Consider the following 17661-nt stretch of genomic DNA (forward strand, 5'->3'; position numbering starts at 1 on the left):
CTGGTGTCTTTTCTTCTTTCTGCTACCTTTTCAGACCTTAAAACATTCCATTAGGGCCTTCAGTGAGAACAACTCGGGGTTTTAGGCTGATTACACTGATGTCATTTCTCAATTTTTAATTTGCACTATGTCAAAATATACATAACATTTACTATTTTTAGCCATTTTCAAGTGTACAACACAACAATATTCAGTATATTCGCACTGTTATATAACCATCATCACTATACACCTCTAGAACTTTTCCTCATCTGAATCTCTGTACCCATTGCACAATAATTTCCTATTACCCTCTCTCCTCAGCCCCTCATGATCACTATTCTACTTTCTAATCTCTGTACATTTGCCCATTCCTGGTACCTCAGAAGTGAGGAATCATGAGATATTTGTCCTTTTGTATCTGGCTTATATGCTTATCATAATATTTTCAGGTTTCATCCACATCATACATGGTATACTAAGTTGTCAAGAAGGATTTATTTTGGCACACAAGGTTCTCTGTTCAGTGCTGCCTTCGGGCAGCTGCTGGTTTTAGGATGATGGGAAGTTATTTCTGCCTGAGAGATGCTTTACTGACAGGTTTCTCACTGCAAACTTCCAAATATAAAGAGTGATCCAGAATAAAGCAAATGGAAATGTCAGGTCACTACTATAAATTATGTTGTTCTGAGTTCATCTCAACAGTAAAAAATGAAGTACTGATCCGTTTCTCCCAACAACATTTTTTATATGCTCCTCACAGCTCTGAGAAACCTTAAACTCCAGAGATGTTTTTTTTTTTCTCTCCAGGGATTGCCTAAGGAATTTGAGCAATCTTTTTCTCTTTTACAGAAGAATTTGTTCATGCTCAAAATAGAGAAAAAGTTAGAAAGAGGGCCAGAAAGTACAGAAAACATGTAAACTGCTTCCTCTAACTTCACAGAGGAACCACAGTTGGGGCAGTAAAACGAGCCAGTGCGTCTCTCCCTTCTGGGGGATTCACTGTTTAATGCTACCCGGTCTTTTTGTTTTTCTGCATGTAAAGTTCCCCTTCATCTACTTGGGCTGCCCCAAGGGTTTCTCCACAGAGCAGAAAGCCTCTGAGAAGCCTAAAGATCTGTAAGGTCAGAGGAGCCACAGGAATGAAGATTTAAGAATAAAACAGAATAAAAGGAAATAGGAGCTGGTTCTCTATCTGGACTTGAATGTTCAGAATATTTAAAATGTTTGCTTAAGGCTAGTCTGGGACGAGCAAAATAGATGATAGCCACACAGTTTGTATTCTTAAGTTTAAGAAGCAAAAAAAAAAAAAGTTCTAAAAGACAAATTACAAAAAGGAAGATAAATTGTATCATTTTTATTTATTTATTTTCTTTTTTTAATTAAATCATAGCTGTGTACATTGATATAATCATGGGGCATAATTGTATCATTTTTAAAGAACAATGCTTATACCTAGAAAACATCTTTTATCTTTGAAACATAAAGTGTGCAGACTTACGTTGTTATCAGTGCATTGATATTTATGGTACTTATGCATATTTCAGGTAGGGAAATAGAACTGATTTAGGACTTTTGTCTGTGCTAGAGGCGTGCACAAGTGCACACATGTACACACACACTGTATATTCACAGTGAGGGACTGTACGTGAGCTGTAACTTTAGACTCTAGACTTGTTAGAGGATGGTGTCATCCTACCCTGAGGTGCAAATGGAGAATTTCAACCCTATAAACCAAATATGAGCATTTTATCTCTGGAACACAAACATCCTGTGTTATTTTTATTTTTTTATTTTTTTGAGACAGGTCTCCCTCTGTCACCCAGGTTGGAGTGCAGTGACATAGTCATAACTCTCTGTAACTCCTGAGAGGCTATTTTTAATTTTTTTTTTTTTTTTGAGACAGAGTCTCACTCAAACAGTTGCCCTTGGTAGAGTGCTGCAGCATCATAGCTCATGGCAACCTCAAACTCTTGGGCTCAAGTGATCCTCTTGCCTTAGCCTCCCTAGTAGCTGGGACTACAGGCGCCTGCCACAGTGCCCGGCTATTTTTAGACTTGGGGTCTCACTCTTTCTCAAGCTGGTCTTGAACCCCTAAACTCAGGCAATCCACCCATCTCAGCCTCCCAGGGTCCTAGGATTATAGGCATGTGCCCACCTGCTGGGCCTTAAAATATTTCTTGTGGAGATAGGGTCTCACTATGATTCTGAGGCTGGTCTGGACCTCCTCCCCTCAGGTGACCATCCCACCTTGGCCTCCTGAAGCACTGGGATCACAGACATGAGCCACCACTTCCAGCCTCTTATGTTACTTTATAGTACTTTGTATAATGGCCTGAATTATCTAGTTTTGCCGATATAATTTACGTAATTTTGTATACCATCCTAGTGGTATAGAAGATGATGAAGGACACTAAGAAATTGTGTAACGAAGGCCTTCTTGGTTCCCTACAGCTACCAGTATAAAAAAGCAACAAGGTTTTTCCAGGCAATGAAAGCCTTTTGGGGGAGAAAAAAATTCCTACCTCGAGTATTGGCTTTTAAAGTCTTTAAAAGCCAATACATTTCCATTTCTATTTTATAACCAAGTAATAAGCCAATATGTTTTATACACACACATTTATTTTTCACTTTAAGACAAAATGGTCTGAAGCCTTTCAAGTGCATACGGAGAAAGCAGGGGGGCCAGGATGGAGACCGTTTGGCGGGGCTCACAGCTAGGTTTCCCAGTTGGCTTAACTTTCAGCTAACCACTGCTAGCAACCAGGATGCTTTGTCACCATTTCACTGTGTTCCATCAATTTTATTGTCCTTCATGTATTGTTTCATTTATACTTATTATATCCATTGTTTTAAAACTAGGAAGCAAAAAGAACACAGGTACAAGTTACAATACAAGTTAACGAGGAGCTTTAAAATAACAATAATTCTACGAGTTCAAGATACTGTTTGCCAAATGCATGAGTTACATTTGTCTGAGCAAAATCCTTGTAGCTCTTATCAAGATGTTTCTTATATAGCAAAAATTCGTAAAAGGAAAAACATCTGGCTGTTACACTCAAATTGGCCTTAAAAATTGGGAATAAAAACAACCTATTGTTTGAGGAGGGAAACGTTTCTGGCAAAGTGCAGCCAGATATCTCTCTCTCTCTTTTTTGAAACAAGCTCCTAAGAAAAATCTAGTTGATTAAATTTAAACCAAATATTAGGTCATGAAAACAATTCTTGTCTATTCTGATATGAGAAAATACAGTTAAATTTCAACCTTTCTTTAACATATTCTGTCCCCAAACTAGACACAAGATAAAAATTGTCCTTAAACCTGATTGTCGAGAAATCTGCTTTCACGGCCTGTAATCCTAGCACTGTGGGAGGCTGAGGGGGGCAGATTGTCTGAGCTCACGAGTTCAAAACTAGCCTGAACCAGAGTGAGACCTCTAAAGTTAGCCAGGCATTGTGGCTGGCGCCTGTAGTCCCAGCTACTTGGGAGGCTGAGGCAAGAGAATCATTTGAGCCCAGGAGTCTGAGGGGCTGTGACGCATGGGACTCTACCAGGGGTGACAAGTGAAACTGCCTCAAAAAAAAAAAAAAAGAAAAGAAAAGAAATCTGCTTTTTCCTAAGCAATCTTTTTTTTTGAGACAGAGTCTCACTTTGTCACCCTCTGTAGAGTACAATGGCTTCACAGCTCACAGCAACTTCAAACTCTTGGGCTCAAGCGATTCTCTTGCCACAGGCTCCCAAGTAGCTGGGGCAATAGGCTTCTGCCACATGCCTAGCTAATTTTAGAGATAAGGTCTTGCTCTGGCTCAGGCTGGTCTCAAACTCGTGAGCTCAGTCAATCCACCCACCTCCATCTCCCAGAGTGCTAGGATTACAGGCATGAGCTACCTCATCCGGCTGTCTCCTATACAATCAATTAAAAGTTAATGAAATACCATGTGTCTACAGTCATATGGAAAAAAGTCAAAATTATTATGTGTAATAAGCACATATGGATATTAAAGACCGTATTTTGAATACTTGGTAATAAATCTTTTTTTTTTTTTATTGTTGGGGATTCATTGAGGGTACAATAAGCCAGGTTACACTGATTGCAATTGTTAGGTAAAGTCCCTCTTGCAATCATGTCTTGCCCCCATAAAGTGTGACACACACCAAGGCGGTAATAAATCTTTAATAATATGGTTATACCAAGATGTTTTACTTACATTTTCCTTCTTTATCATTCCACATAAAAATGGTAAAATGATGAAGGGAATTTGCAAAATTATGAGTTATAGAGAAAGGGATTTGGAGTAAAAAGAAATTGGGACTGATTGGACCATGAGGATAATATCTATAATCAGTCACCTGAACAATTTTTCTGGCTCAAAAGACTTATGAGCCAGATATGGTGGCTCATGCCTATAATCCCAGCACTTTGGGAGGCTGAGGCGAGAGGATCACCTGAGGCGAGGAGTTTGAGACCAGCCTGGGCTGCACAGCACCGCACTGCACTCCAGCTTGGGCAACATAGCAAGACCCTGTCTCAAAAAAAAAAAAAAAAAAAATGATGAGAATAAAAATGTGCATTATAAGCCAAGAAATCTTACTCCTTCACATCCTTCTGAATTAACCTTCCAGTTTGATCACGTAGGAAAGAAAATTTACATCTCATTCTATTTAATCTATTTAAAGAGGCACATTTTCTGTTAAATCAAGAAGCATCTTATAATCAATAGCATGTTACAGTGGGCACCATAGAGGGTGCAGTTGTGACTTGTTAGTTAGGACTGCGCGAGTGTGAACAATAAATGACCTGGCCTCAAAACCCACGTGATTTAAAGAAGCAAAAACAAACCAAAAAAACCTTGCAGGGAGTGTCAGTGACTTGGAATCAAACCCTGCAAGCAAGGCAAGCAAGAGAGCTTTCTCCTTTTTTCCTTTTCTAAACCCTAGGAAGCAAATGGTTGTGGAGAAGGAGTAAATCAGACATGTTTAGCAGCATTCTCTTAGCAGGAGTCAAAGTAAGCTAACGCTATGTCCATCGCAAGCCAGTTTAGGAGCCCAGCACCAATGACTGTTCTTTTACGTATTGTTTTAAGAAATGCTACATCATCAAACTCTTAATACAGAGGATAGTAAGATGGGTAAACATAGATATCAAAGAGTCTAAGTCAAATGCTGATATGAAAAAGTTTTAGGAATACCTAAATCAATTTATTTCACTCAATGTTCCATTTTTTTTGCATGTCCAAATATGATACATGATAAAATAATCTGTGTCTAATTAAACTTATTACTGTTTATTTATACTTCCAATAAGTATACATAAACATTCTGATCGTAGTTTAGCTTGTAGTTTTTAGTTTCTCAATGATATATATTCATCAAATAATGATGCTTCTCACAATTCCTATCTTATTATGCACACTGCACATATCTTATTGTGCACACTGCACATATCTTATTATACACACTGCACATATCTTATTGTGCAGTGTGCCTAGGAATTTGTTCATAGTTTTTTTTTTAAATTATAGTCCGGCCCTCCAACGGTTTGAGGGACAGTGAACTGGCCCCCTCTTTAAAAAGTTTGAGGACACCTGGAATCGTCCCTGAAGTATTTCTCAGGAGGAGAAATTCTGGCAGTCCAGTTTTGCATGTGTGATTTCTCTGAAAGTGTCGGGTTCACTCTTATTTCCTTTGCTAGGGGTGCAGGCTGCATCTTTATTGAAATGTTCCAGGGTCGGCCTTTATTCCCCGGGGTTTCCAACGTCCTTGGGCAGCTGGAGAAGATCTGGGAGGTAAGAGAACAATTCTGCTTAAGAAAATAAAATAGCAGCATCTCAAATTTTGAACTGAATTTGCCTTATGGACCAATGAAGCAGCCCCTCCACTCTGAGATACTGAGCCACGTGTTTGGCCTGTGGAGACTGGTGTCTGCCGAGGTAGGAGCCCCCCGGAGTGTGGTCAGGGAGCCCCATCATCTGCAGCAGCCCTTGAATAGTCCCACTCATGACATTTGGGTCTCCTGGGCCCTGTTATTACCATTGTCTCAACCTCCCAGGGCAATTCTGCCCTTTCTACTTAGCCAAGTCCCTGCCTTGCCACCCTCCTAATTCTACCATTTGGCCCTGGATCTTTGTCAACTGAAGATAAGGCACTAAACTTTCATAGAAGCCTGATAAAACAGAGGCTTTCCATCCCTGTCTGAGAGAAGCTGCTATTTATCCTGCTCATCTCCAGGCAAATTTCTTTTTTTTTTTTTTATTTGGCCGGGGCTGGGTTTGAACCCGCTACCTCCGGCATATGGGACCGGCGCCCTACCCGCTGAGCCACAGGCGCGGCCCGCCAGGCAAATTTCTAAGGCATGGAGGCACCTTTGTGTGTGTATTTCTATTTCTTTATTCATTCTTCATCCCCCCTCATTTGTGCTGTGATATGCTTTGTTTTATGTTCCTCACACCGTACTGTCATCATAATATACACATTTGTATCTTTCATTTCTTTAGGGACTTTTTTTTTTTTTTTTTTTGTAGAGACCGAGTCTTACTGTACCACCCTCGGTAGAGTGCCGTGGCCTTACACAGCTCACAGCAACCTCCAACTCTTGGGCTTAAGCGATTCTCTTGCCTCAGCCTCCCGAGTAGCTGGGACTACAGGTGCCCGCCACAACGCCCGGCTATTTTTTGGTTGCAGTTTGGCCGGGGCTGGGTTTGAACCCGCCACCCTCGGTATATGGGGCCGGCGCCTTACCGACTGAGCCACAGGCGCCGCCTAGGGACTTTTTTAATTATGGTAAAATGCACATAACAAAATTTACCATCTTAACCAGTTCACGGGCATGAAGCACATACATGTTGTAGTGCCACCATCACTCTGCCCATTTCCAGAACTTTCTCCTCATCCCTAACAGAAGCTGTGCACCCATTAAAGAGTAACTCCCCAGCACCCCTCCCTCCCAGCACCCGGCAACCGCTAGTCTACTTTCTATCTCTACGACTTTGCTTGTTCCAGTGCCTCATACGAGTGGAATCACAGACCATTTGTCTTCCTGCACCTAGCTTATTTCACTTACAATATCTTCCAGGTTTATCGACACTGCAGAATGTGTCAATTTGCTTTAAACCAGGGTGGGGGGCACTTTATCATTTGCTATCTTGGGTCCTGCTCCTTGTCTTCTGGCTAAAATAAAATATACTTTGTGGAATTAAGACATTTTATAGAGATTAATCACTGACATTACATTTTCTTTTGGAAACATAGGAAATATTATGAAGGAAAATTGGAAATTTTTAAATTTCATTTATAAATGAAAAAGCATTTTTCAAAGATGTTTTTCTTAAAACTTCCATGTAAGGCAAATAAATGCTATCTTCAAGTAACATCATCGGAATAATATCATCTATGCTTGTGGTAAACCAAGGCAAAAGCTTGTCAGTCAAAAGACGTGTTTTGAATTCTAGCCACTTTATGGCTAAATGAATGTGGATAGGCAATGTGGTCTCTCTGACTTCAATTTTCTTGTCTGTAAAATGGGTGTAATGGTAACAACTTTCTAATCTTGCTGTGAGAATTTCATAACATTAAATGTATAGCAAGATCTGTGCACCATATAACTGCCCCATAAACATTTTTTCTTCCTCTTTGATGTAAATTGTTGTAGAGATTTTTCAATAACCTGTTATAAGCATTACCTGATATTTAACCTAATTTTTCTATTCTTCTATCTAGTAGTATTATTTCTTGTCCACAATAGAGGAAGCAGTAGCTAGATCTATATAAATACTTTTTATATATTTAAAGAGTTTTTGCTAGTTGTTTAACAACACTTAGTGGTCACTCACCATAAATAAATAACTTTACAAGCTATAAACCAATGAAAAAAGAAAGAAAAAGAAAAATACAAAAATATGAACATTTTCAAATGTTCACTCCAGGTAAAGTGATGTGTGAAGTATAAGTAAGTATGTGTGAAACAAACATAAGCTACAAATACTTGTAAAAGAACATATGTGTAGATGGCTAATATAAATTGTAATACTGAACTAAGATGTGCTATTAAAGTATTTGAAGAGTTGTGTATAAACATATTTTTTAAAATATTTCATACTGTTTTATTTTTACTTATTTTTTTGGTTGTTTATTTATTTATTTATTTTGTTGTTGTTGTTGCAGTTTGGCCGGGGCTGGGTTTGGACCCGCAACCCTTGGCATATGTGGCTGGCGCCCTACTCACTGAGCCACAGGCACCGCCCCTTTACTTACTTTTTTATGTTTTTGAGACAGAGTCTCACTCTGTTGACCCAGGCTAGAGTGCCATGGCATCAGTCTAACTCACAGAAACCTCAAACTCCTGGGCTCAAGTGATACTCCTCCCTTAGACTCCCAATTAGGTAGGACTAGATTCACCTGCTACAACACTCAACTAACTTCTTTATTTTTAGTAGAGATGGGGTCTTGTTCTTGCTCAGGCTGGTCTAGAACTCCTGAGCTCAAGGAATTCTCCTGCCTTGGCCCCACAGAGGGCTATGATTATAGGCATGAGCCACTGTGCCCAGCCTTCGTACTATTTTTAAATGACCATGCACATACAAAGCAATCATTTTATAGTTCTTTGTATTTAGCACAGCACTTAGAAATCATAGAACACAAGCAATAGGATAGATGTTGTCCAAGACCTGATGACTCTCTAGTTAGCAGTTCAAGTTTCCAGGACTGGCCTTAGAGACTGCTACTGGTCATCTGAAGGATGTTTTAGACAATTCAATAAATGAAAGAATTTGGACTTGAATTTCAACATGAAGTACTAACAAGTGAGTGATACACACCAGAAACAAACATTTCTCAGCATATCAGTCCAACGGTAGACGTTAGGTTCATGTCTACCATTATCCTGATCTTACTACACCAAGTCAAAGCAACTTTATTTTGATATGTATGACAACTCTACAAAGTTAAGACAAGTAAATGTATTAGAAATAATAATGGGGCGGCGCCTGTGGCTCAGTCGGTAAGGCGCTGGCCCCATATACCGAGGGTGGCGGGTTCAAACCCGGCCCCGGCTGAACTGCAACCAAAAAATAGCCGGGCGTTGTGGCGGGCACCTGTAGTCCCAGCTACTCGGGAGGCTGAGGCAAGAGAATCGCTTAAGCCCAGGAGTTGGAGGTTGCTGTGAGCTGTGTGATGCCATGGCACTCTACCGAGGGCCATAAAGTGAGACTCTGTTTCTACAAAAAAAAAAAAAAAAAGAAAGAAATAATAATGGCTGAGGTGTGGTGGTTCACACCTGTAATCCTAGCATTCTGAGAGGCCAAGGTGGATGGAGTGCTTGAGCTCAGAAGTTCAGGACCAACCTGAGCAAGAGCAAGACCTTGTCTCTGCTGAAAAATAGAAAAATTAACCAGACATAGTGGCACACGCCTGTAGTCCCAGCTGCTTAGGAGGCTGAGGCAAGAGAATTGCTTTGAGCCCAAGAGTTTGAGGTTGTTATGAGCTATAATGCCACAGCACTCTACTCAGGGCAACAGAGTAAGATTCTGTCAAAAAAGAAAGGAAGAAGGAAGGAGGGAGGGAAGGAGAGAAGGAAGGAGGGAAGCAGGGGGAGAGAGAGAGAAAAAAAAGAAGAGAAGGAAGGAAGGAAGGGAAGGAAAGAAAGGAAAGAAAAGAAGGAAGGAAGTAAAGAAAGGGAAGGAAAGGAAATGAGAAAGAGAAAGAAAGAAAAAAGAAGGAAAGAGAAAGAATACTGTCCTGGAGTCCGAATTCATGGCTTTGAACACAGCTCTAACTTCCAGTTTGAGGTAGAACAAGTCATGTAACCAACCTTTCTGGCTCTCAGTATCTGAAATTATATTTGATTCTGTGGCTCTGTGAAGTTGTGACTTCTTAAAACAAAATGTAAAGAGAATATTATAGTTTCTATCTTTTTTTTCTTCTTTGTAGAGATGGGATCTTACTATGTTGCCCAGGCTGAAGTGCCATGGGTGTTCACAGACATGGGCCATAACATATTGCAGCCTCAAACTCTTACTATCCATTGATCCTCTCATACAACCTCCCAAGTAGCTGGGACTACTGGCACGTGTCACTGCACCCACATCAACTTTTTTAGTTTCCACATACTAGTGAGATCACTCAGTATTGGTCTCTCCATATCTGGCTTATTTCACTTAGCACTAGTGGCCAAGTTCTCCATATTGTCACAAATGACAGTATTTCCTTCTTTTTTTAAGGCTGAATAGTTTTCTTTCTCTTTTCTGTTTTTTTTTGTTGTTGTTGTTGTTGTTTGTTTATTTGTTTGTTTTTGAGACAGAGTCTCACTTTGTCACTTCTGGTAGAGTGCTATGACATCATAGCTCACAGCAACCTCAAACTCTTGGGCTTAAGCGATCCTCTTGCCTCAGCCTCCTGAGTAGCTGGGACTACAGGCACCTGCCACAATGCTCAGCCATTTTTTCAGAGATGGGATCTTCCTCTGGCCCAGGCTGGTTTCAAACTCCTGAGCTCAGGTGATCCACCTGCTTTGGTCTCCCAGAGTGCTAGGATTACAGGTGTGAGCCACTGTACCTGCCCCCGGAATAGTTTTCCATTGTAGATACATGCCACATTTTCTTTTTTTTTTTGCAGTTTTGGCCAGGGCCGGGCTTGAACCTGCCACCCCAGTATATGGGGCCGGCGCTCTACTCCTTGAGCCACACGCGCTGTCCCCAATGCCCCATTTTCTTTATCCACTTATCTGCTGATGGACACGAAAGTTAATTCCATATCTTGGCTATTGTGAATAATATTGCAATGAACATGAGGTTATAGATATCTTTTCACCATACTGATTTCACTTCCTATGGATGCACACCTGTGGTGGGATTGGTAGATCATAGGGTAGTTCCGTTTTTTAATTTTTTCAAAGACTCTCCAGACCATCTCCCGTAATGGCTGTAGTATATTCCACGATAGTATGCAAGTGTTCCCTTTTTTCAATATCCTTACCAACACTTATCTTTTGTCTTTTTCATAATAGCCATTCTACAGGCCTGAAGTGATATCTCTCTTCCTTCGCATTATGATTAATGATGTTGAACATCTTTTCATGTATCTATTGACCATTTGTATGTCTTCTTTTGAAAAATGTCTATTGAAATTATTAGTCTATTCTTGTTGCTATGACAAAATGCCTTAGACTGGGCAATTTATAAAGAACAGAAATTTGTTTCTCATAATTCCAGAGGCTGAGACATTCAAGATCAAGGCACAGTGGGTTCAGTGTCTAGTGAAAGCCCAGACAGGTAGATGGTACCTTGTTGCTGATTCTTCCAGAAGGGATGAATGTTGTGACCTCATATGATGGAAAGATGGAAAAACAAAAGGGTCTGCGTAGTTCCCTCCAGCCCTTTTATGAGGTCATTATTCCCGTCTGTAGGGTCTATAGGTTGTCTCTTAACTATGCTGATTGTTTCCTTTGCTATGCAGAAGTTTTTTATTTTGATGTATTCCAATTTTGTCTATTTTCCCTTTTGTTACCTGTGAAGCAGCTTAGAAAATTATATAGATTACAAATAGTTCCTGAGTTTGCATTCTACTAAATCTGCCCTACACAGATGAAAACAGGAGATCTATTTCAAGTTCTATGATATTTGATGCTGGAATTGCTTCTTTGAAAGCAATGGGCCCATTCTAAATTTTTTAACCACAGTTTTCTTCTGCATTTATACTAAGATTTCACTCTGAGTAATAAAGACATATTGAGAAGTCCTGAGTCTTTGTTTTACCATCTTTCTGAAATGCCTGTGTGTGTTTATGTGTGTGTGTGTTTACATCTAAACAATAGCTGTCATCACTTTAAACCAATTTTTAAAACTCCAGTTCTTTCAAAAGTGTCCTTTAAAAATAATCCTGCATCAGTTCTAAAATCAGAAAAAACTATGAAGACTTTAAATCCATTAATCAAAATGCCTTTAGTTTGCACCCTCACAAAGGCAGATAAACAGCCCCAGTGGCTGGCTGTGGTTTAAAACACGGCACTCGCTCGCTAGCTGCCTTTTAAGAGCCTTCAGGGAGGAAGTAAATCAACAATTTTTGGTTTTCAGTTTCCCAGACAGGGAAGGGGAGATTTAGTAATTTCCTCAAGTGAAAAATAATTCAATAACTTTCAAGTAGAAACTGAGCATCAAATTTCCAAATAAAGCATATTGAATTTTTGTTTAAACATTTAAAATATCAAGCTTAAAGCTCTGAACACAACATTTAAAAAAATTGGGGATCCTTGTTGGCTTTGGTAAAATGTAGCACAAAGTAACCAATAATTCTGGGCCATTTCATTAGGGAAAGCATGAACATAGTAGTGCCTATTTCCTGCATAGTTTTCTCTTGCTACCTTTGCTTTCTTTTCATTGTTCTTCGTCAGCTAAGAGAGGATGTTGTGTACAGGGGTCACAACGACTGGTTTACACAGGCATCTGTGCAAGTACATACGATGAAGGTTAAAAAAGAAGAATTAGCTTCCCATCCCCTGGCTCTCTCCCACAAAAGAAGACTTAGTCCAGTTGGCTTTTCAAAATGGATTCCAAGACTCTTAGTGTTCCCTCAGGCCCAGGGTGGTTGAGAGGAAAAGCCAGTAATCCTCTCAGTCACTTTGCAGTTTGTTTAGGAAATGGATCAAAGAAGGAAGATTTTACTGTGTGGCATGATTTTTTTATTTATATGGGGGAAAACAGTACTTCTTTTTTTTGAAGACAAGCTTAACAGGCACCAAAAAGAATACCTCTCAGCCAGAGGCCTAGTTAGCAAGTTGATAGATAATAGTATTTTCGAATCTAGGCTGGGTGCAATGACTCACGCCTGTAGTCCCAGTACTCTGGGAACTTGAGGCAGGTGGATTGCTTGAGCTCAGGAGTTTGAGACCAGCCTGAGCAAGAGTGAGACCCCATCTCTTAAAACAAAAAATGAAAAACTAGCCAGGCGTAGTGGCAGGTGCTTATAGCCCCAACTACTTGGAAGGCTGAGCCAAGAGGATCACTTAAGCACAAGAGTTTGAGGTCACTGTGAACTGTAATGTCTTGGCACTCTACCCAGGCCAACAAAGTGAAACTCTGTCTTTAAAAAAAAAAAGAGGGGGAGAGATTTTGTATTCTTCATCGATTATATTCAGTCGTGGTTGAGAAATTGACTTCCTGTTGTACCAGTTGGGTAGGCATGATATTCCGGGCTAAAGTGGATAGATTCACTAGACACTGTGAGAGATGCTTCTGAGAAAAGTTATTTATTATAGTGGTATAATGAAATCTACTGCTGTTTTATTAGGATTTCACAAAAACAGTGTTATTCTCGCTTTCAGATATAACTGTCTATGGAGCGGTTCTCAACCTGTGGGTCGCAACCCACAGGAACTGTATTAAAGAGCCGCGGCATCAGGAAGGTTGAGAAACACTGGCCTATGGGCTTTTATGACTGTCTTAAAAGAACAGTAACATAATGTCTGCCAGGAAAATAATGGTGACAGATAGCTCCATCTGAAATCTGAACTGTTTTGGCTTTGTACACCAAAAGACTTTTATTTTCATGTATCTTAATTAATTTGGTAATCCAAAGCAGAGGCCAGCTCTTTTTTAAGTGATGTTGTTATCATTACGATACACCAATGAAAAACAAAATACCAAATTCCAAGGTGCTGGACACTGAGAAAACAGTAGATGAGATGAATTTGATAGAAAGGACTACAGTTAGGCTCGAGGTCATCTTTAGCCAGGATTCCATTGCCTGAAGCTCAATAATCTGAATCTGTTTTAATCTGAGCATATCAGGGAACAGCTGGATGCCCGTGATGGGGCATAATTTAAGCTGTTAGGTGTCTCCTGTCAGATACAGGAGGGTGCCAAAAAAAATGTACACCTTTTTATTTATTTATTTATTTATTGCAGTTTTGGCTGGGGCTGGGTTTGAACACACCACCTCCGGCATATAGGACCAGCACCCTACTCTCCTGAGCCACAGATGCCGCCCAACAATGTACACCATTTAAGGAAAGAAAAACTGTATCAAATTTGTAATACTCAAGTCTGCAAACACAAGAGGTGCTCAGGATGACTTGCATTTATCTTTTATTATCAATATATATTGATAACACAGTAATTTTAATACAGTTTTTCTTCCTTTCCTAAAATGCCTGTACATTTTTTGGCACCCTCTATACATTTGGTCATCTGGTATTAAGCAAAAGGATAGTCACTCTTGCTTCTTTATATCCCTATTTCCCAATGTGCCCTTGTAATGCATGGTGTCCACATAAGAAATATTTAGTGATGAGAGGGCGGCGCCTGTGGCTCAAGGAGTAGGGCACCGGTCCCATACGCCGGAGGTGGCGGGTTCAAACCCAGCCCTGGCCAAAAAAAAAACAACACCAACAACTTCAAACTAAGAAGAGTAAAAGCCAGCTGAAATCGAAAGCAAAATTTAAAAAATTAAAAAAAAAAAAAAAAGAAATATTTAGTGATGAGAATATAACTTTAAGCAAGGCTATATGCTGTACCTCAGAATTACAAGTGAGTTAGTGAGTACATAGGCTCAGGACCATAGGAATACTTTACAGTTTTGCCTAAGAAACTACAAATGTTGGAAAGACTGAATTTCTTTCTCAGAGACATCAGCTGGGGTGATGCGACATACACCTGATTCTGGTCTGTTCTCCACATCTCCGTACATGCTCCATCCACCTGTCTCTCCCCTCAGCGTTGTTCATCTTTCTTTGTCTTTGTGCAGGTGTTGGGAGTCCCTACAGAAGATACCTGGCCTGGAGTCTCCAAGCTACCTAACTACAATCCAGGTAATATTGATCTAAGCTTCTGAAAGCTCTAAGAATTAGTAAAGGAAGGAAAGCATTGGCTACACTAACAGGATATTGTGAAATTAACAGCAAAAATAGGTCAAGATGAATTACTAGTTTCATATATTCCCTAATCCTTGCATGAGGTCTGACAATTAAGTTCACACCTCGCCCCCATGTATCTATATCGGCAGCTTTGTACAGACAGCTCGGTGAGGTTTCATAACCTTCACATATCCGCGTTCATGCTGACATGTGATGGTGTTTCGCTGAGCAGCATTCATTATTGTTGTGTGTTTTTGTGTGCCCTCGGAGAGAATGTTGGAGCTTGAACTAGAGCAACGAGCAAACATTTGTAAATTTCTTGTTAAACTTGGCAAGAGTGGAAGTGAAATCAGGGACATGTTAATCCACGTTTGTGATTTAAAGCCATGAAGAAAATGGCAGTTTACAAATGGATTAAATATTTTTCTGAGGGGAGAGAAAATATCACTGATGAAAAAAGGTCAGGGCAGCCAGTAACAAACAGAACTGACAAAAACATTGGAAAATTTGTCAAATCATGCGTCAGATTCATCGGCTGACTGTGAGAAGCATAGCAGACTAAGTAAACATCAAAAGAGAAACAGGAAAATCTTAACTAAAAATCTTGGCCAACAACTCATGGCTATTACATCAGGACAGTGCACCAGCTTATGCAGCGCTGTCTATGAGGGAGTTTTTAACCAGTAAACAAATAACTATATTGGAACACTCTCTCTACTCACCTGATCTGGCTCCCAATGACTTTTTTCTTTACCTGAAGATAAAAGAAATATCGAAAAGAAGACATTTTGATGGCATTCAGGACATCAAGGGTAATACAACAACAGCTTTAATGTCCATTCCAGAAAAAGAGTTCCAAAATTGCTTTGAAGAGTGAACTAGGCACTGCCATCAGTGTACAGCTTCCCAAGGGGAGTACTTCAAAAGTGACCACAGTGATATTCAGCAGCGAGGTATGCAGCACTTTTTCTAAGATGAGTTTAAGAACTTAATTGCCAGATCTGTATTAGGAGGACATCAAAATACTAACTGAAGTTAAGTTAGTTCCCCAACTCTGTAAAACAACCAAGAATCCAAAGAGAATTTGAAATAACTGTTACTGTGGATTCCATATTTATTTTCAAATACCTGCTGGCTTGACAGAATAACTCAAAAGATGATCTCATCATATTATGAATTTATTTCCTAGATCATTTAACCTCAGAAAGTATAAACAGAAAAGCTGGCTGGGTGCAGTGGTGAGCACCTGTATCCCCAGCTACTTGGGATGCTGAGTTGGGAGTATAGCTTGAGCCCAAGAGTTCAAGCCAGCCTAGGAAATGTAATGAGAACCTGTCTCTAAAAAAAAAAAAAAATTAAGAAAAATAACAAGAAAGAAAGCTAATGCAACAGAGGGGAGGTAGAGACTTGGTAGTCTAGGACAGATCAGGTAAGATGCCTTTAGATTATACTTACCAAGAGTTCACCTGTTGCCTCTAGACCTGACAGTGGTTTTTTGTCATGTTTAGCACTCCAAGACTGGTTCATGGGGGTGGATTTGAAAGGGTTGGAGGTGTTGTCCATGGTGGAACTCTGAGACGTTGCCTCAAGGCTCCACCAGAGGGATCATAGTACTCAGTAGTTGCTTAAGGGCGTTGAAATAGGAGAGTGGAGACAAGCAACGAGCTGCACACCGGGATGTCCAATCTTTTTTTTCTATGCTGCACACTGGAAGAATAAAAGTTGTCTTGGACCACACATCAAATACACGAGCACTAATGAAAGCTGATTAGCAAAAAAAAAAAAAAAAGGTCTGTGCACACTTTTCATGATATCCGACACCATAGGAAAGCAAAAAATGTCCTCACAAGATCAGCATGCAGCCCAGGGGCAGCAAATTGGACACCCCCGACGGGATGAAGGACCAAATCAGAAGATGAAGACGCAAATAAAGGCCGTGCCAAAGCCGGACTCTCACTGGCAGGATTAAAGGGAAGGTAGATGTGTGTAGATACAGATGAGACAGGTAAGGGTGAATGTGCTGCAGGCCAGATTGTCTAATCTTCATAGTCTCACCTTGCCTCATCACTAAAAAGTGACATTCCCAAATTGCTGTCATTGCTAACTTTGAAATGAGATTATCCTGAAAGGGTTTCATGAAGGCTAGAAATTGTAGGGAGATTAAAAAGGTGATTAAATCCTAACGTAATTAATGCTATTAAAAAAAAAAAAGGTGATTAAGAAGGAAATAAAAGACATAGAGAGCTGGGACTTTTCCTTCTTTTCTCCAGCATCAAAATACTTTTGCTCAGTAATCCCAGCACTCTGGGAGGCCGAGGTGGGCAGATCACCTGAGCTCACAAGTTCAAGACTAGCCTGAGCTAGAGCTAGATCCTGTCTCTAAAAATAGCCAGGCATTGTGGTGGGCACCTGTGGTCCCAGCTAATCGGGAGACTAGGGCAAGAGAATCGCTTGAGCCCAAGAGTTTGAGGTTGCTGTGAGCTATGGCATGACAGCACTCTACTGAGGGCGACAAAGTGAGACTCTGTCTCAAAAAATAAATATAAATAAATAAATACTTTTGCTCCAACAGCTCTCCACAGGGATCAGGTATTTCAAACCAGCCAGGATTATGAAACCCTTACAGCAAGCTAAAGACTAACTGTAAGATCCTTTCAACTGCTTTGTGAATGGTCTTCTCCATTACTAAATGGCCTTAGGGTTATTTGTAAATAGTTTATGATTTCTAACTATTTTGCTATAGTTTAGCACCTGAGAAAAATGCCCCAGGCCATTGGAATAGTGCCTGCTTCCACTGGTCCGAGACAGAAAGAAGAACACGCTTCTGTGGAGACTGTGG

General features: G+C 40.1%; 1 protein-coding gene across 2 annotated transcripts in view; it reads left to right on the plus strand.

Moving 5' to 3' along the window:
- CDK15 (cyclin dependent kinase 15) overlaps positions 1-17661 on the plus strand; it is an 83635-nt gene that overhangs the window by 28827 nt on the left and 37147 nt on the right. For both annotated transcript variants that reach the window (XM_053597446.1, XM_053597447.1), the window contains exons 9-10: positions 5673-5766; positions 14714-14777. In XM_053597446.1, coding sequence (XP_053453421.1) covers positions 5673-5766; positions 14714-14777 — 158 coding nt within the window. The remainder of the gene's footprint in view (positions 1-5672; positions 5767-14713; positions 14778-17661) is intronic.

The sequence above is a fragment of the Nycticebus coucang genome, chromosome 7, assembly GCF_027406575.1.
Source record: "Nycticebus coucang isolate mNycCou1 chromosome 7, mNycCou1.pri, whole genome shotgun sequence".
NCBI classification, from domain to species: Eukaryota; Metazoa; Chordata; class Mammalia; order Primates; family Lorisidae; genus Nycticebus; species Nycticebus coucang.